Raw genomic sequence first — 20,283 nt, forward strand, 5'->3', positions numbered from 1 at the left:
CAAAAAATATAAAATAAATGTTGATGAAAACTGAAGGAAAAATAAATAAATAAATAAGAATAGGGAGATTACATATGGTGACATAACTTTTGCTCTTGATTCTCGATCTAAAGAATGCAATGGATATGTATTATGGACTTTGTGAAACCTTATATAGTGAATTTAATCTTATTATTAAAGGATGTCAAGGTTTGACCATGCCACTGAAATCTCGATTCTGTATTTTTAATGGTATGTTTTATTAGAAAAAAATATTAAACATTGTGCTACATTTTGTAAAACTTATTCATTCTAATCTAATTCTAATTTATTCATTTATTGTTATGTTTCTTTAATCTATTATTAATACATGAAATCTTGTTATTTTGAAAAAATTTATTTTACAATTACTTTGAATATCGAATTCTAATTTGTCTTATTTATAAATGTACAAAATTTTAACAAAAAATAACAGAGTAAGATGAAAAAAATTCAAATAGTAAGTACAATGGAAGTAAATTTATTTATAGGAGGTTTTTTTTAAGAAGAATTCGGAAGAATTTAATTGAATATCGAATTGTGGGTTACATTACGTTATTTTATTTTTAAACTAGATAATGAAATTTTAACAAATAATAGTAAAATAACAACTAAATTTGTATATGAGATGCTTTGTTTACAATTTTGGAATAATTTTATTTAACATTTAATTATAGATTGCTTTATTACCTTAATTTACAAATTAATAAATTAAGGTTCAATAGTAAAATAAATGAGTGCAATGGATTTAATACCTACATTTATGTATGAGAGATGTTTTGTAAAAAAATTTAGAATAACTTTATTAAACATTGAATTGTAGTTTATGTCGCGTTATTCAACTTTTTCGAATAAATATGTACGTACAGTCAACAGATCTGCAGAACTTAATGAATTAATTATTGAATGAAAGGATTTAAAAAATTCTTGGAACAATTTAATTAAATATCGAACAACAATTGTGTTATTTTATTCACATAGACAAATTTCTGAAATTTCAGTTTTCAATTTTCTTAATCCTCTAAAGAAAACGCTTCTAGGATCCAAGAAGCAAGCTAACACAGTGGCCTAGTGGCTAAATTTTCTGGATGATGCTAGTGTTCTCTGTTTTCTCCCCTAGAATTCTTCACTACATCGAACATAACCTCTCCTTTGCGCGGAGAATATAACCTATATCCAAAGCAGCGCTGTTCCGTTCTCCGTGCGTTCTCCCCGTCGGGTGGCGGCCTCCTCGACGATTTTAATCTCATTAACGGACACGTGCGCGCCCCCGCGGCCACAGGCCACTATACGACGAGGTGGAGTGTCGGGGCTTCGCCAATCTGGTTTGGTCTAACAGGATTCCCTCGGCGCCCAGAGTTAATAAAACGCGTGAGCCACCGGCCCACCACGCGAATCGAAGCTGCTTCAAGCTTACTAGCTCTTCCACAAGCAGAATCAAGCAGAAGACTCATCATCAATTTTCCAGTCTCGTTCTTAAGTTCTCTACCTGTGTCTCAATTTTTCAGTTCTTTACTGTGTCTTTATAGTGTACCTATCATTAAAGAAGACTCATGAATCTTCAATTCTTAAATTCGTTCTTGAGTTCTCTATTGTGTCTCGATTTTCAACTTCTTTAGTGTGCTTATACTGTCTCTACTCTACTCTTAAGTACACTACTTGTGTACTCTCCATTCTTAAGCCCTCTACTGTGTCTCAATTCATAAGTTCTCTACTGTGTCTTTATTAATTACTCTCTATAGTGTCTCTACTGTGTCTCTTGGCGATCTTGGAATAGGGAGTGTGTGGCTTCTGTAGTTCAACTACGGTGCTTATTCCCCAGTGTGACAGTGAGAAGGAAGGAGAGTAAGAGAGAGAGAGAGAAAGAGAGAGAGAGGGAGAGAGTGTGTGTAGAGAAGACTTGAGAGAGAACGAACTACTAGAAAAAGAAGGAAAGAATCGGCAGAGAAGGAAGGAAAAAGAAGGAACTAAAGGGAAGGAAGAGATAGAGAAGGAAGGAAAGAACCGTCAGAGAAGAAACTGAAGGAACCAACAGAGAAAAAGGTGAAGGAAGAAAGAGAGAAGGAGTTTCTTTCCGACAGAGAAGGAGTTCCTTTCTGTGACAGAGACAGGGAGAGTGAATCGAAGAGAAAGAGGGAGTAGTGAGAGAAGGGTGGAGGGAGAAGGAAAGAGCCGGTGGGTTACCACACCCAACCGCGCCGGGGACAGACTGAACGAGTGAACGAGTGAACGAGCCTAGAGAGAAGAGCTCTGCCTGGTGCATCCCAGGACCGACGGTCGAGATTCGATGGAGTACACTGGTACTCTTTAGATCTCGATCCAACGGACCGTGGAAAGCATTGTTTCTGAGGTACTCCGCGAGACATCTTTCCAACAAGACTCGGAAATCAGTTACTCGTGTTTCACGAGAAAGAGAGAGAGAGAGGAAGAGAGAGAGAGAGTGAGTGAAGTCCCGTGGAAAGTATTGCTTTCAAGGTATTCTGTGAGACATCTTTCCTAGGAAACGGGAAAGAGTGAAACGTGTTAGCAAGGGAACAGTGAAGAATAAAGAAGTGTGTTGATGTGTCGCTGGCGTCGGCATCGTTGAGAATACGGGGATCCCGGGTCGGCGTCGCCGTCGCCGTCGCCGTCGTCGTCGCCGTCGTCGTCGTCGTCGTCGTCGCCGTCGCCGCCGCCGCTGCCGCTGCCGCTGCCACCGCCGCCGCCGCCGCTATCGCCGTTGCCATCAGGACAAGTGCAGTGCGTTTCTTTTTACATAGAAAGTGCTAGTGTAAAGGATCTCTGTGGGGTTAGCTCAGTTTTCGGAAGAAAGAAAGAAAGAAATCACGAGTGATTTCGAGGAGAGAAGGTAAAATAGTCTGGTGCTATCTACGACGAACGTCTAACTCCCTCTCCCCCCTCTTCCTCTTCCTCTTCCTCCTTCTCCTTTTCCTTCTCCTTCTCCTTCTCCTTCTCCTTCTCCTCCTCCTTCTCCTATTTCCCCGTCCTCCTCTTCCTTCTCCATATTTTCTCCATATTTTTCTCCTCTTTGCCTCCTCTCCTTCTCCTCTCTTGAGGGGGTCCTGTTTTCCTGAGCCATGGCGTGCTGTTTGTCAGAAGAGGCGAAGGAACAGAAACGAATCAATCAGGAGATCGAGAGGCAACTTAGGAAGGATAAGAAAGATGCCAGGCGGGAACTCAAATTGCTGCTTTTGGGTGAGTTATATTTGAGCTTGTTTGTTTTTTTAATGGGTAACTCTTTCATCTAGTCGAATATTAAAGAAAAAATTCAATGACAAAATCGATTAAAAACGAATCGTATAAAGGAGATTTATTAAATAGTTTTACGCAAAATTGCTGTAGGATGATCAGATAGTTGATAAAGAATAAGATTCTATCTTGAAACAGACAATACTTACAACCGAATGAGCTCGATCTTGAGGATGTTGATGTTCTTGTACGAATAATATTATGATTATTTAAGTTGGGCAAGATTCTATGCTCAGTTAAATTGATCATCCAGACTTGACCTAGACCTAACCTAACTTTGAAGTTTGATTATTTTATAATACAATAGATTCTAGATAATGTGCAATAAACCTCAATTAGACTTAACCTAGACATAACATAACTTTGAAACTTAACAATTTTTACAGTAGGTGTAATAAATTATAGATAATGCATAATAAACTCAAACCTAACCTATCTTTGGAATTTGACAATTTTTAACTATAATAGAATGTCCATAATATGCAATAGACCTAACCTAGACAATTAAATTGATTGTATTGAATTTTAGTATAAATATAAGTTAGTGATCAATAATGATATTTATTTGCCATGAATCATGTTTCAATTTTAGTTTTTATGCAATAACATAATCTTTTCTTTACATGTATGTATACTATACATAATATAAATGTAAACAAATACATATGTATATTACGCATATAAAGAAAATATGAATATTGAAAATATTTTTGTTTATACATATATATAAATTTGTATATATTTATATATCGTATAGAATACATGAGTGTGCCGGCATGTGGTTGACAGTTCTCGATCGTAGTAGAATTGTGACTATCGATTACGGTCGATGTATTGTCGATGTCTTATACATAGTATATATTGATAATAACAGTGGTTAAGATATTGATGATAAATCAATGAGGGTGATTAGAGTCTCTATTTATTCTTATTTGAGGTTATTGTAACATTAAAGATGTTATTAATGAATAGTCAGAGATGTGTCTATAATTCGATATATCAGTAGAATGTTAAAATATCGATAATAGATAGAAGTGACTGAAGTCTCTATTTCTTTTTATTTATCGTCGATAGTGTTGACGACTATCGATAAAGTGACCTAGACCTAACCTATCAGACTTAATGTCGCAACTACAACTTAAACGCTAAACAAACGTAGTCAAAACTTCGGGTTAGATTTGGCTTCCTTGTAACAATTATTCAAAAAATAAGACTTCGTTTTAATAACAGTTTAAAATTATTATTCCTAAAATCCTTTACTAGAATATTGTTAAGTTATTTAGGATACTATTACAATATTCATAATATACTTAACTCTGGTAATAAGTTAAAATAAGAAATACACTTCCGTACATCAATAAAAAAGAATGTTATTGATATCACAACGATAATTGTCGATTATGTATCGATGACGATATCGGTAGACACACCTGTAGAAATCTACCTCAATGTTGCTGCATTTACCAAAATCTCTGAAATTATTTTCCTTTAAAATACTCAAACGTAATCGCAGGGTTATCAATAGGAAAATGTCTTGCGACTTTTTAGGTTAGTTTTCCTTGTAACTAGGTTATCTTCCTCTACCCTCTACTGCCTCGAGAAAAGTCCCATGAAAAGCATTAGAAGCAGTGCTTTTCATTCTAATGATCGTTTATGGGAATTTTTCAGGCTTCCAGGTAGTGTAAGGATGCGAAGAGAACATTTTTAGAAAATTGCCAAGATATTAAAAGCCACTTTATTATTATCGTGTTGCGTTGCTTTGTGGGCTGCCGATTGAACAAATCGATTTTTCCGATTTTTATAACTCTGTTCTCGTGTCGAGTTATGGGATTAGAAAGAACCCCATTGCAAAGAAATTTTTCTCTTTTCTTTCCTTTTTTTTAATGTATCAGTTTGAGTAAATACATCTCTTTATTCACTTATTTGAATATCGAAATGATTATTAAAAAACCCTATTCAAATAACTCCAATATACAATTCTGATCATTATTTAATTTTATTCGTCATAAGAATTTTTTCAAGTAAGATAACTTAATAAGTTTCTTTTTATTTCTTGATAAGGTTTTTTCTTTTTTTTCTGAAAAAATTACTATTTTGGTCAATATTTATTTACTTATTTATTTAGTAAATTGTTTTCTCTTCTAAGTTCATAAATAGTTTCTTGTTGTCCCTGAGTTAGGGACATATTGGGGACAATAGTTACAAGTTCGTGAGGTATCTTTCAGTGAAAGAACCGTTTCCTGTAATACTAATAATTGAGAAACTAAAATTACCTAAAATTTCGAATTGTGTCCTTGTTGTTTCATCCATCTTGTATATTCAGTACAGAAGGCTTTACAGTTAAAACATTGACTGCCATATATAGATGACAATTTTTATGTTTTATGTTATATTAATATCATTTTATGAATGATAGTCATAAAAAGAATAAGAACTGTGATAGCTATTAAAACAAGAGTAAATGTGAAAATTTATTTATTTATTAGAAACATAAATTACAGTAAATAGTAGGGAAAAGACTGATATGAAGTAAAATGATTGCCTAAAAACTGGACATTATTTCCATTAATAATCATATGATTTAAGCAGAAATAGATTGAAAATAATTTTATTTTTAATTTGGTATCCCCCTACCAGTGTGAGAGAATTTTTGGTAAATTTAACAATTGTGGTAGTCAATGTGTTAATAGAGGTAGAGGGTAACATGATCCAAACTATGTAAAACTGGCTTGCTAATAATCTGAAAAGTCGTAGTTGTCATTCATTATATGCATGTACTTATTATCTCCAAAGGCTTTCACGCCTTCATGATATCATGATTCTATAATTCAGAAGCATATTTCCTTACAAATTAGAACTACATGTATTAGAAGCAGTCTTTTACTTTTCTTTATAATTTATTTTATATTTTAGTAGGGTATAAATTTTCTGATTGCGATATTGACCAGGAAATTATATAAAAAAAGATTTTAAATATTTTATGTCATTTTTATGGAGAAAAATAGAAATTGTTTTCTCAGTATCGGGTTTTGTGGGGAATAAGTCAGTGAATCATAATCTGAAACTCCTTGGCTCGAATCCTAGTTGATACAACAATATCTTTTTTGCTATTTTCAATTTTTTAAATTTTTCATTATTTTCTATTTCAGTATTTTCATTATATAAAAATATGTTTAATTAATATTTTTCTAAATAAATTGAAGAATTTGTTCACTCTTTTTAATTTTCTTGTTTTCTTTTGCGTTTGAAAACATTATATAGGAAGTACTAAAAATAATTAAATAAATATATTTTATTTATTTACATAAACATATTTTCTATATTTCAGATTTTCTTAAATAAAGTGCTTGTATACTGTAAAATACATAGTAGCGTAGTCTTTTTTTATTAAATTCATCCTCTTCTTATCAACTATTGTATTTTTTGATTTGAAAAATGTTATAAATAAAACATTATATTATGTAACAATAATATTCTTGTAGTAGTATTAAATTATTCTTTATTCATTCGTGAATAATCCTTCAATACTTAATAAAAATATCCTCTAATCACCAGTGATTCGAACAGAGAACCTCTTGAATTATAATATTAAAAATATTTTAATTTTTGAAGATTTATAATAATACCGATATTTTTATGACATTAAATAATTCTTCAGTCTTTCTTAAATAATTATCTAATTAATTAATTTAGAAAGAAAGTTCTTCCATCTGGGATTCAAATTGAAGGCCTTCAGATTACAAGCCCACGACTTCTTCCTCAATAGCTAAGCTTCATATTGAAAAAAACATTCATATTCTTATATGTAAAAGCTATATTACATTGAATTTAATGCATACTAATTCTAAGACAGTTCTAAAGTCTGAATTATTAAAATAAATCTTATTAACCCTTTATCTATAACCCAAGATATTACTCACAGTCCATTTTTGTTTTTAAATTTTCTCCTGTCTTGTTTAAAAAACATTAAGGTAACATACTAATGGATGATATTCTAATGACTTGGAAGGATATTTAAGTTTTTATTTTTATTTTTTAAAATACAGCAAATGGAGGATTAATTAAAGTGTTCTTGCGGAAAGTGGCGTAAGTGGCGTAAGTGCCGTAAGTGCCAAAATTGAAAAATTAAAAAAGGCTACTTTGTACAAGATTGCTTTAATTATATGCACAATACACAATATACAATATGACATGATTCAAATGTATAATAAGTTCCTCCAAAACGGAATAAATATTCGGAGCTCCGTTTGGAAACCTGTGGAGAAGTCTCATAAAATAGATTGTCTTTAATGTGTTCCACGAAATTTTTTGAGACACTAATAATAGGTGCACTATTCGAGTTCCAGAAGAAGTCTTTTGGAAAGTATTGTCTTTAATGCGGTTCAAGACAAGAAATATAAAACGAAATTCGCAAATTTCTTGATCCTCCTGTGAGGTTAATGTTAATGATGGATGAAAATTGTTACAGGAACTGGTGAGTCAGGTAAATCCACCTTCATCAAACAGATGAGGATTATCCACGGCTCCGGTTATTCGGACGATGACAAAAGGGGGTTCATCAAACTGGTGTACCAAAACATTTTCATGGCCATGCAGTCTATGATCAAGGCAATGGACTTACTCAAAATCGAGTACGCAGATTCCTCGAATATAGTAAGTATAATAAATATATATAAATAAAAATAACGGAAAAATAACGACAAATAACAAAAAATTGTCATCGTTTATCGATGATCTTTTACTTCTTTGTTATTTTTTTCTTATTTTCTTGTACATTGTTTTTGTTACTGTTTTTAACATAAATGTAATCCAATAAAACATATTTAATTATAGGAAAAAGCAGAACTGGTGCGAAGTGTAGATTTCGAAACAGTCACAACGTTCGAAAGTCCATATGTAGAAGCAATCAAGGATTTGTGGGCGGACGCTGGCATCCAGGAGTGTTATGATCGCAGACGAGAATACCAGTTGACAGATTCTGCTAAGTAGTAAGTAACGAATTTAAAAAATTCTTATAACATATATTATATTAGTTTATATACTATTAGTTATATCTTATACAATATAATTCTTATAGTATAGCTACTCTTCGAGTTTGAAAGGAAGTCTCGTGAAAAGTATTGCTTTCATAAAGCATTTCGTGAGATTTCTTTTGACTCGAATAAGAAAATAACGAAATCACTTTGAACTTGAATTGTATTGATCTTAGAGAAAAATGACAAGAGACGAGTATTAATTTTTTTGTTCTTATAAAGCTTGAGCATTTTTTCATAATTTTTTATTAACTCCTTTTCTCTAAATAAGTAATTGCAAAATTAATTTTTCGATTATTTTAACTCAAATTCTATCGATTTTGAAAAAAATTCCAAAAGATGGAGATTGATTTCTTCTCATGAAGCTCTGGAAATATTTTTTATAATTGTTTATCCACTCATTTTCTTTAAATAATTAATTCCATAATTGATTTTTTAGTAACATTTGACATGAATTCTATTAACTTTAACAAGAAATTGTTTATTTTCTTGTAATAAAACTCCGGAAAGTTATTCATAAATTTTCATTCACTCATTTTCTTCACTGTTTTTTCTCTATAAGAGATTTTTCTGCGGGAGTAGTGTGCTTCTCGGGTCTCAGGCATTCAGAACACGATGTTTCAGTTACCTAATGGAGATAAACCGAGTCGCGGCACCAAACTACCTCCCCACAGAACAGGACATTCTTCGAGTCAGAGTGCCCACCACTGGTATAATCGAATATCCTTTTGACTTGGAAGAGATCCGATTTAGGTACGTCTGGAGGAAGAAGGGAGCTGCCTGTGCCTGGACTCAGAAAGTCTAATTCTGCATCGTGCGATTTCTGGACTGTGTTTGCATCTTTCGACTTCTTTGTGCAACTTTTAGGACTTCTGTTTGTAATTTCTAGGACTTCCTTTTGCATGGTGCAACTTCTAGGACTTTCTTCCTGCGTCCTGCGATTTTTAGGATTTCCTTTTTCATCTTTGAATTTCTTTGCACAATTTTTAGGATTTGTTGGATTTCTTTCTGCATTTTTGGATTTCTTTCTGCGATTTCTAGGATTTCTTGTTGCATCCCACGATTTTTTGGACTTCTCTCTGCATCGTGGACTTTTTTCTGCATCTTCTAATTTCCAGATTTTTAATGTTTGACTTTTTTTACTTTACATTCTCTCTCTCTCTCTCTCTCTCTCTCTCTCTCTCTCTCTCTCTCTCGCTAAAAAGAGAGTTTCATTGAGAATTTTCATTGTCGGTTTTATGACATACTTGACAAACGTTTTCCTTCTCTAAGAATATCATATTTAACTTGAATTCTATGAATTTTACAACAAATTACAAGAAATAATTTTTTCCAAACTCATTTTTTTTTTTAATAAATACTTATAAAATTGTTTCTTTTTTTTGTTTTAGTTTTAACTTAAGATAACTAAGTAATCTTATTACTTTTATAGAAATATTTCAAGGGATAAAAATTGTTTCCTCTCTTCTCCTAGAGTTCTGAGGATTTTTTCATAATTTTCTACCAACTTAATGATAGTTAAAGTTAATTAAATAGCTCATTGTTTAGCCTGTCATAAGACTGTCACAATAAACCAATGAACTCTACTTGCCTCATCCGAAATTCTTTCAGGGCACGAGACAAGCATGTACTGTTTTGCGATATTTTCCTCCTTGTTTAATATCCTTTTTCAACACCTTCGCCGCCGCTTATGTACCTTTGTGTATTAGGCCCACAAAAACCCTGTTTAAAAAACAAGGAAATCGAGGAAATACACTAATTTTATAAAAAAAAAATTATTTAAAATAGTACTTATACTATCATTATTAAAATAGTATTCATGTTATGCAAAATGTGGAGATTGCCTAGAATGAATATAAATCTTCTCAAAATTAATTTAAATGTGTATTATTATATTTATATATACAAAGGTGAATTTTAAATAAGAAAAAACGATACAAAAGCAAGACAAGCTGCTGTATATTAAATTATCTTGATTTTCACGCTTGACAGTTAGGATAATTTATCCACTGAGATTGGCAGCGAAGGTGATAACTTAAAACCTCTTGAAGAAGACATTTTTTTAAGGTTGAATAGAATATTTCTTTGTTAAGTTTATCTTGTGAATATATTCATTAGATATATATTGAAACAAATAAAAGACAGTAGGGAATTGTCTAAAGAATATCTCCTCACGAGAATCTTCTTGAAGTAAATCTTTCATAATTAAATTGGGAGAAAACTTTTGTAATTATGAATTTTGTATTTAAGGCAAAAGTATAGGGTCAAGTCTCCTTCAAGAGGTCAACCCTCTATACACCGAAATATCGGTCTTATTTCATTTTTAAGCCACAATTTCATTTTTAGGTGGTGTTTCTATCTTCTTTTTTGCGAAATCAAAATATAAATGCGTAGCTATACATATGTATATTCTACTCCATTGTAACTCCAAAAAAGGGAAAAATTCAAACCAATTTTTTAAACAACAGAATTATTGTGAAATTGAAATTTGCAAATTGATTGTTAATTTGGAGGTCAATATTTGCTAAATAGGTTCGCTTGAAATAATTACTTTTGTACTCATTAAAAACACAATCCCTTTTGATACAAAAATAGTATTTTGTACTCATTAAAAAAAGAATTCTTTTTCTTACACAGAAAAAATTTGTTAACTTGTTGAAAAAAGAATTCTTTTTTCCAAAAATGAAAAATAATTTTGTTACTGGTTAAAAAAAAATTCGGATTATAGAGGGTTAATATTGCATGGTATGCACTATCAGACTGTGGCTTCCTTTGTTTTGCAGTTATCTTAGTGACCTAGAACGTATCGAAAAGCCCGACTTCCTTCCCACAGAACAAGACATTCTTCGGGCTCGAGCTCCCACTACGGGCATTATAGAATATCCGTTTGATCTTGACTCCATCATATTTAGGTACTAACACACACACATTACTTCAAAATTATCTTCTATTATCTATTCATAGTAGTAATAATAATAATAAAATCAACGTCAAAGTCAAACTTTCTTACGTCTTTATTGCTTATTATAAAATCTTGAGTAAATTTTATTTAGAGGAAATAATTATAGTATGCTAATTTGTTTCATTAACAGTTTTTGCACATTTTCGCATATTTTCTTGGATGTTAACTTATTCTCCTGTGTATTGCAGTACAGTAGTTTTTTTTGTGTTAAAAAGATAAATAATAAATAGTGAATATCAGACTTAGAAAAATTTCAGTCTTATTGTTAGAACATGTTTATAAACATATAGTGAAAGTGAGTATTCGGATATTTAATTGCTAAAAAATATAATTCTTTATTTCTATAGTTATTGTGTATTTAAACATATAGAAAATATTGTAGTTGTAGTTGCAGTAGAAAGTAGCTAAAATAATAAATATAATAAATAGTAAATAGTAGACTTGAAAACATTTCAGTCTTATTGTTAGAACATTTTTATAGACATTTAAAAAAGTGAGTATTTGAATATTTAATTACTAAAAAAATAAAATTTTACTATTTGCTATACCTATATCGACTTTTTTTTTTTTTTTTTAAATTTTCTATTTCGATTTTTATTTTCTCTTTTTGCTTTAAAAAGCTTACTGATTGCATGATCCTCATGGAATTTATTATATATATATATCCACACATTTAAAATTTTGTAAATATTGCCACCTTAAAAATTAAGGTTCTAAAGTATAATTTTAATAGTTTTGATGAAATTGTTTGTAAACTGCATTCTACAATAGCAGAAGTAATTGTAGTGAATGTATAGTAAGATTTAAGAAATATTTAAAACAACAGAGTAGGAAAAAGATTGAATGTTTAATATTATTATTCAATAATAGCTATTTTTAAATAATATATAATTATTAAATTATAGCTAAAATAATATTTTTACAGGATGGTAGATGTTGGTGGTCAGAGATCAGAAAGAAGAAAATGGATTCACTGTTTCGAAAACGTCACTTCTATTATTTTTTTAGTAGCTTTAAGTGAATACGATCAAATTTTGTTCGAGTCAGAGAACGAGGTAAATATAATATAATCTGAAGGATAAATATAATCCCAAAATTAATGATAATTATAGATAGATAAATACAAAGTGTAACAAGTATACGTTTCAATATTTTGAGGAGTGTTAAATACTCAACTGTATCATAAAATATCTTATGGCATAGTGTCCGATCTGCCTTTGTTCTGTAGCAGCAATGCTCTAAAGTTAGCATGTCTATATCGTAAAGTAATAGTCTATAGATTTTCTAATTTTGCAGATACATTGAGGAGGAGCAATAAAAGGATAGAGTCTTAATACATTTTGTTGTATCTATTATGGTTTCATTTTTACAAAACTTTAAAGATTGGAAATGTTTGTGGGGAAGAACGTAGGTAATACACACGAATGAAGTGTAAGTCCGATGATTTCAGCCGAAGCTGGCCCTATATTAGGAGGTTAATTTTCAGTTTAGAGTAACCTTTTATGTAGTAAATAAATTCATAAGTTTTTTTGTTTAAAATCGATTTAATTTTAATAACTTTTGTTTCGCGAATAATGCAGAAATACGATCGCATACATTACGTTAATATTCGAAAATTTCATGCATTTTCACACAATTTTTGTAATTTATTATAAAAAATATTTTCTTGAAACTGTAAACAAAAAGTTTGTCTTTGACCCAGACCGGCCCTCAACTCGACCGGCTACGGCCCACCGGTGATTGCACCGATGAACTTCTGTATGTGACCAGTCTGCCCTTGCTGTGGGCAGTCAGTTGTTCAAGATGTTCCAGTAGGAGTCCCACTGAAGAACTTGTGTCTGGAAAAGTAGTATATGGGGTTGTCAGCCTTTCTCTGTTCATTGAAACACGAAGTACTATCCTCTGAACAAGCAGGATCTCCTTGCATCCTAAGAAATTGTTTTATGACTATTAAATTCAGCGCTTTACACTGACTGACCAAACGTCTGTATGCTACTTACGACAACCCCACGCGAAAGAATAACTTCCACCACCATAAACAACAGTTTTCTGTTAGTTGCAAAATAGTATACGAATTACATCATAAATTCCCACTAAGACCTCAAAAATCTACGCTAAAGAACTCCACAATCAATGAAGAAAAAACATTCCCACCCCTTTATGCAGTCACAAAATGAAACACGATATAGAAAGTTATCTTTAACTTTAATGCGAAAACTGACAATAATTTTTTACCGGTTCTCAAATAGTTGAAACATCTGCCAATAAATATTAGTTATAATTTGTACATTATACAATACCGTAAACATACAAGTCATTTGTAGTTTACCCTCTTGTTAATAATTTAAGGTGAGCTTGCGACATTTAATAGTCGTACATTTTTAATGCAGCCGAAATTTTCGAACAGATATCAGCTGATCAGCATTACTATAAGGTTAAAAACCCGAACCCTGTGGTATCCTAATTTGTTCATTGCAGTCGCAGGTGCATTACCTATTATGGTTTCCCGAAACAAACATAACCTTGTCAAGAAATTAAATGGCTAGGTAGGTCAACGGACTCTCAATGTGTTTGTCTCGCCGATATGCGCGAGCTACACTTCATTTTAAAACATACATAGTGTTAATTTTAAAACATTATTACCGCGAAACGAAAGCCGATCGAACGCTATGTCACGACATTTTGTGACCCAATTGGGGTACCCAACAACCTCTTAAAATACTGAAACGTATACTTATTACAACCTGTACAATCCTAAAGTTAAGGCTAGTTAAAGATAAATTATAGAATAGAATAATAAGAATAAACATGAACAAATTTTTAATTGTAATTTTTCACTACTTTTAGAATCGAATGGAAGAAAGTAAGGCATTGTTCAAAACAATCATCACATATCCTTGGTTCAAATACTCTTCTATCATTCTCTTCCTAAACAAAAAGGATTTACTTGAGGAGAAGATCATGTATTCCCATCTTGTCGACTATTTTCCCGAGTATAATGGTAAGTGTGTAAAACAAAATCACTTTGAAGATAATATTCTTAAAATTCGTATTGCTAGTCTTCTCAATATAACACAAAATTCTTTTATTTCTATATTTCTTGCTTGAGAAGAATAAGAGCAACTAGGGTCTGAAACTTATTCAGAAGATCAGCTGTGATAAATATTTAGCATTTCCTCGGAGTATGCCATGGGTGTTCGAATACAGGTACGAAAAATTTGAAAGATCAATTCTAGAGAGTAAAATAAGGTAAAAATGAAGCTCGAAACTGCGATTGCGCTTTTGTCGATTACTTCAAAGTGTTTCAAAATTTTGTAGAAACCGCTTGACGTCAGGCAAACTGTCTTATACTGTTGGTAGTAGAGAACTTGTGGCAGATGTTAATCATCGAAAGCGCAGTAATGGTCATTGCTACTCACACAACGAAAGACTAGCCCGATAGGGCTGCGATAAAATTCAATCGAACTTGCCCTGGTTAGATGATTTCGCAACATGGTGTGGAAAATCGGAGGAGATCTTTGAGTAACAATAAACCTGTCAACTCCAAAATCTCGCAGGATTCACCAAGACATTCCTGAGATTTTGGAGAAGGCAGGTTTATTGTTACTCAAAGGTCTCCTCCGATTTTCCACACCATGTTGCGGAATCATCTAACCAGGGCTAGTCTTCCGTTGTGTAAGTGGCAATAACAATTACTGCGTTCCCGACGATTGACATTTGTCACGAGTTCCCTGCTATTAACAATGTAAGACAGTTTGCCTGACGTCGAGCAGTTTTTACCGAATTTTGAAACACTTATAACTAGTCAACGAAAAAGCGTTCGCAGTTTCATCCTTCTTTACTTTTGCCTTATTTTCCCTTCTAGAATCGATCTTTAAAATTTCTCCTACTTGTAACCGGACATCCTATATTGATTGAATTCTTAGTAAAGCAATAGTTTTGTGGTATAGGCCCTAAACAGCAACATGTACCAGCCAGGGAATTCATCTTAAAGGTTTATCTCAGTACGAATCCCGACCCTGACCGCATGTGCTACTCTCACTTCACGTGTGCGACAGGTCTGTTCAACCCCAAAACAAATCCTAAAAAGCTAAACTTCTCTCTAAAGAAAGTAGATTTTCCGTAGAGAAGTCTCTAAAATCGATCCAGTAACTATCAATTACAGAATTATAACTTATGAAGCTTTCGAGTTTAATCCAGATCCTCGTCATAGAAAATTTGTTAGTATAAATTTTCATTTTTCGCCACCTTTGCTCTTGTTTAAAACGAAGCATCCCGAAACACATTAGAAGCAATGCTTTCCATAATAGAACTTCCAGTTGATCAGACTTTGAAATCGATTTGCTGGAAAAGGAAGCTCTGGAGGAGAAACTGTCATATATTTTTTAATTCTTAATTCATTGTTATTTCTTAATGTTCATTTGTTTAGTGTAGACCCCGTACACATATATTACGTACACATATATTATTTTCTTTGATTTTCTCTCATTTTTCAGTATAATTCGAAGATATAATTTGTATATTAAAATTGGTAGATTTTTTTTATTTTTATGTTTTCTCCGCGTTTTCTAAATTAATTATTCTTTTTTAGTTAAAAAGCTAGCTAGTGTATATTATAAAAATACTAATATATCAGTATTTTTTTCCTGTGATCTAAATATATTTTAATATTTCATTCTCCCACTGACAATTTAATTGAGGCAATTTAATAAGTATAGTAGGTATAGTACAGTTCAGTGTAAAAGTATAAAAGTAATGTAAAAATTTGTATGCTTGCTTGTATATTTCGCAGGGCCACAAAAGAACGCCAAGTGTGCAAGGGAATTCATTTTACAGATGTTTGTCGACTTAAATCCCGATGCTGATAAGATTATTTATTCACATTTTACTTGCGCCACAGGTAGGCCGCTAGTCATGTACGCTAATTTATAAACTGTTGTTTGTTCGTGCTTTTTTAGTAGTTTTCTTAATATATTGTTGAATCTGCATGCTGTCTGCATTTCCCTGCATAAGAAGGTATTTTCTACTAATTACTATACTAATTTTGTTGCGTTTTGGAAAATCAATCAATTTATATGGAAATATAAATATAAATAAACGTATTATAGTTGATAATAAATTATGAACAAAATCTTCGAAACTTTCTAAGATGAAAATAAACAATTTTTGTCTCTTATAAGTCTCTCTAAAATCAATAATTTAAAAACTTTTTTTTTAATGCTTAGGAAATCAAGATCGTATAAAAAAATGTTTCAGATAAAAATTTGTTCATATTTTTACGTAGAATAAAATTACAAAATAAAAAACATGGAATTCATATCTTCATATATGCACATTATAATCACATATTTGTATTGATCAGTGTTCATATTATTTAAGAATACATCAACTGTAAAATCGATCTCTATTTATTAAATATTGTTCACATATTAATACATATATTAATGAATGTACTTTTTATTTTTGAATTTGATTGATTTTTCAAACTGAAATATTCAATTGTTTTATTTACAATAAATATGTGAATTATTTTATTGCATGCTGCGTTTCTTGGATTTTCTCATCAGACACAGAGAATATCAAGCTCGTATTTTGTGCTGTTAAGGATACGATTATGCAAACCGCGCTTAAAGAATTCAATCTTGCCTAATTTGTGATCCTGGACAATTTTTATAGTCTTTAAACATTTACAGTCTTTAACACCACACACATTGTTAATAAACAACGTACAGATACTTTTTATAAATATTAATATTAATGTTTAATCGAATATCTGGTATGATTTAACTAAAAATAAAAATAGATTAATTTAAGAAAAAATAAAATTAATTTATTAAAAATAATAAATTATTTTCTGTGCAAGATATTAAGACTGCCACTCTGTTCTCCCTTAAAGAAAAATATAGTTTTCAGTAGAATCTGTAAAAATCAATAAAAATTCAATATAAAATAGTAGAATTTAGTTTGAAAATATTTTTTATGAATAAATATCCATTGCAATTTGAAGCAATTTGTATACTATGTAATATAGAGAGTAACGTATACTGTTTTAATTATGGAGAATATACGTGTATAATATATATACAAAAAACAATATTATGCTAATGTGGCATGGTCAATTTTACGAAATCATTCGAAAAAATATTTATGGCTCTGCACAAAGTTTTAATGCATGCATTTTCATAAATTTTATTTATTATTTACTTTTACCTACTCTTTCGCGAAATTATTCTTAAATTTGCAAATGAAATTTGTTAAAAGAAATAAAGATTGAGTATAGCTGTAAGTCTTTGCATGTATGCATTCTTTCATCATATTTTTATTTCTATTTATTGAAAAATGTCCAGCGTTAAAATATTCCATTTCCACGAAAAGAGGCAAAATTCTGCTGGTGTTTCAATACAATGCAATATTTGTGAAAAAATTACAATTTTAAGAAAAATAAATTTCTTCTTTTATAAATATTTTTGTAAAACTTGAACTAAGTGCGACCACTCTAATTTATTTTATTTCTTAATTAACATGTCTAATTTTAAGCATGAAAGGAATTGTCTTGAATATATTATACATCTATTATTGTTTAACTGAAATATACATGTACATATGTATATACATACGTATTGCATAATGTTTATTAAGAGTCACTTTTATATTAATAATACCCATAAATTAAATTTTAACCTGCGAAACATTGCATGTTTGTTCATTTTTTTCCCTCTGGTTAATAGTAAGTGTGAATATTATTGTCCAAGTGTTTTCTGAGTGTGTAACACTTGTTGATTAATTTGTTACTAATTTATTATTAATTCATTAATTTATAATTGACACGTTCGTCGTTGCTAGCAAATTAAGATATTTTAATTGCTCAGATCGACAGCGAAGGTGTTAATTTTTCTATTTTATTATTATAGACTTCTCTATTCTATTTTTAGAAATTATTGTATTTTATTATTAGATATTTTTCTATTCTATCATTGAATATTTTTATTCTATTCTTAGATGTTTGTTCTATTTTAGATATTTCTATTTTGTTATTTACTAGACACTTCTGTTGTATTTCTGTTCTATTTTGTTGTAGATATTTCTATTACATGAATCGTGAAGATTAATAAATTCTTTATTTCTTACAGATACAGAAAACATTAGATTCGTATTTGCAGCGGTGAAAGACACCATTCTGCAGTCCAATTTAAGGGAATACAATCTGGTTTAGATGGCAATAGCTCTATCAAGACTTTTTCGAACTGAAGAATTTTTTGAATTGAAGAATTTTTCGAACTGAAGAACTTCTTGGACATGAAGAATTGTTCTAACTGAAGAATTTTTCGTGCACTCTGACCAAGGTATCAGTGCGAACTCTGAACTCGGTTAAGCTACAAAAGAAGAGGGGACTTTACCAAGAAAGAAAAGGCAGGAAATGAAGACAGAAAATAAACGATAATTTGTGAATAATGAAGAGAGACTTTACCAAGGAAAAAGGTAGAAAGCGAAGAATAAGTTGTGAATAATAAAGAGAGACACTACCAAGAAAAAATACAGAAAATGAAGGATAAGTTGTGGTGCCATCAGAGCATGTCACTGCTCCATCTGCGAGTGTACCAACTAATTAATTAATTAATAATTAGTAGAATTAAAATTGATGAGGGAGGTAACAGTGATGAACACACAAAAATATGGACCTAAAAATCTGAGCGTTATACGTTCTCTTTCCTATAATATAACATAACATAACATTTTTCGCTGTCAATACCACAATACCAACTAAATTTAAGTTAAGAAACTAAATTTAGTTTCGTATTTTATTTGTTGAATTTATATTACCTTTTTATAGATATTAGTTTAGTCGATCATGGCTGGCTAAATCGTCTAATTTTTATATATACACGAAAATAATTCCATGAACAGCCATTTGACTATAGGACAAATCTGGGACGGATTTGGAGAGATTTGGAAAGATTTGGTGAGATTTAACGAGGATTGGAGAGGTTTGAAGTGATTTAGAGAGATCTGGAAAAATTTGGATAGATTTCGAAAGATTTGGAGAGATTTGGAAAAATTTTGACATATTTGGAAAGATTCTGGAGAAATTTGAACAGATTTCGACGAATGTAGACAAATCTGGATAAATTCTAACTAGACAGATTTTGATAGATTTGAATAGATTTCGACAGATTTGTCTATCCAAATTTTCTCACGTCTTTCCAACTTTGTTACTCCAAAGCGTTCATCTTCATTTCCCATCAACCAAAAAAATCTAAAACCTCCTTCTTTGTCCAATTGTGGCTAAATTTCCTCAGATTTTTTCAAATTTCAACAGATTGTGACAGATTTGCGCATATTTGTCTGTTCAAATTTTCACAAACTTTAACAGATTTCTCCAAATTTAGTCATATTTCTACAGATTTGGACAAAATTTCCAAATGTGTTATCAGAATCTGTACAAATCCGTCTCCTCAAAGCGTTCGTTCTCATCCTCAATCAGAAGATCTCAGCAAAAAATCGAAAACTGAAGAAGGTCAAATGCAAAAGCATTAAAAAATCGTAGTAGTCGGTGACACGAGTGAGACTAATTCTAGTGCCATTTAGTGCGGTGTTTTCATTGCAGTCTTTTCTTAGACACGAAAGCCAAAGTGTTTTTTTTTATCCGTGCCAGAAGCAAGTAAAACTTTTCTCTGCATGACTCGAATAAATTCATCATTCATCGTATAAATATTGTTACATATAATATACATATAATATATATAATATATATTATATTATATTATATATATATATATGAAACATAGGAATATAGGCAAGAAAGAGGAAGAAAACTGAGGAACAACGGAAAAGAAGCTTTTATCAACATCTTCGTTGCCCAAACAGGATGTAAATCATGAGAAAATTAGAATCATTCAGGATTGTTCTTTTGGATGGGTAGCAAAGGTGTTGATAATTTTCTGGGCAAATTTTGTCTCTATTTCTGTGTCTTCGGATTAGGATTATTCATAAAAGAAACTTATTCAAAATTAAATTATATAC

At 31.1% G+C, this 20,283-nt stretch overlaps 1 protein-coding gene across 7 annotated transcripts; it reads left to right on the forward strand.

The window, feature by feature from the left end:
- Positions 1-1,623: 1,623 nt before the first annotated feature.
- Galphaq (G protein alpha q subunit) lies at positions 1,624-19,957 on the forward strand. Of its 7 annotated transcripts, none has more exons than XM_076390508.1 (9): positions 1,624-3,213; positions 7,736-7,920; positions 8,101-8,255; positions 8,925-9,053; positions 11,084-11,212; positions 12,188-12,317; positions 14,110-14,263; positions 16,055-16,162; positions 18,393-19,957. In XM_076390508.1, exons 1-9 carry the CDS (start codon positions 3,096-3,098, stop codon positions 18,473-18,475), a joined length of 1,191 nt encoding a protein of 396 aa, XP_076246623.1. In that variant the 5' UTR covers positions 1,624-3,095; the 3' UTR covers positions 18,476-19,957. The 7 variants fall into 7 exon arrangements, 6 of the variants coding, with proteins under 6 accessions (XP_076246623.1, XP_076246624.1, XP_076246622.1 ...); XM_076390509.1 differs by lacking the exon at positions 18,393-19,957 and adding an exon at positions 16,830-17,128; XR_013003102.1 differs by lacking the exons at positions 8,925-9,053; positions 18,393-19,957 and adding an exon at positions 16,830-17,128 and having other exon boundaries at positions 16,055-16,278.
- The last annotated feature ends 326 nt before the right edge of the window (positions 19,958-20,283 follow it).

Source organism: Calliopsis andreniformis, unplaced genomic scaffold (genome assembly GCF_051401765.1).
Source record: "Calliopsis andreniformis isolate RMS-2024a unplaced genomic scaffold, iyCalAndr_principal scaffold0022, whole genome shotgun sequence".
In the NCBI taxonomy this organism is placed as follows: domain Eukaryota; kingdom Metazoa; phylum Arthropoda; class Insecta; order Hymenoptera; family Andrenidae; genus Calliopsis; species Calliopsis andreniformis.

Bases quoted from the DNA above. Each gene is read 5' to 3' on its own strand.
- Galphaq (XM_076390508.1), top strand. From the start codon at position 3,096: ATGGCGTGCTGTTTGTCAGAAGAGGCGAAGGAACAGAAACGAATCAAT. The intron at 3,214-7,735 runs GTGAGTTATATT...AAATTGTTACAG, and splicing joins ACTCAAATTGCTGCTTTTGG to GAACTGGTGAGTCAGGTAAA. The intron at 12,318-14,109 runs GTAAATATAATA...CACTACTTTTAG, and splicing joins TGTTCGAGTCAGAGAACGAG to AATCGAATGGAAGAAAGTAA.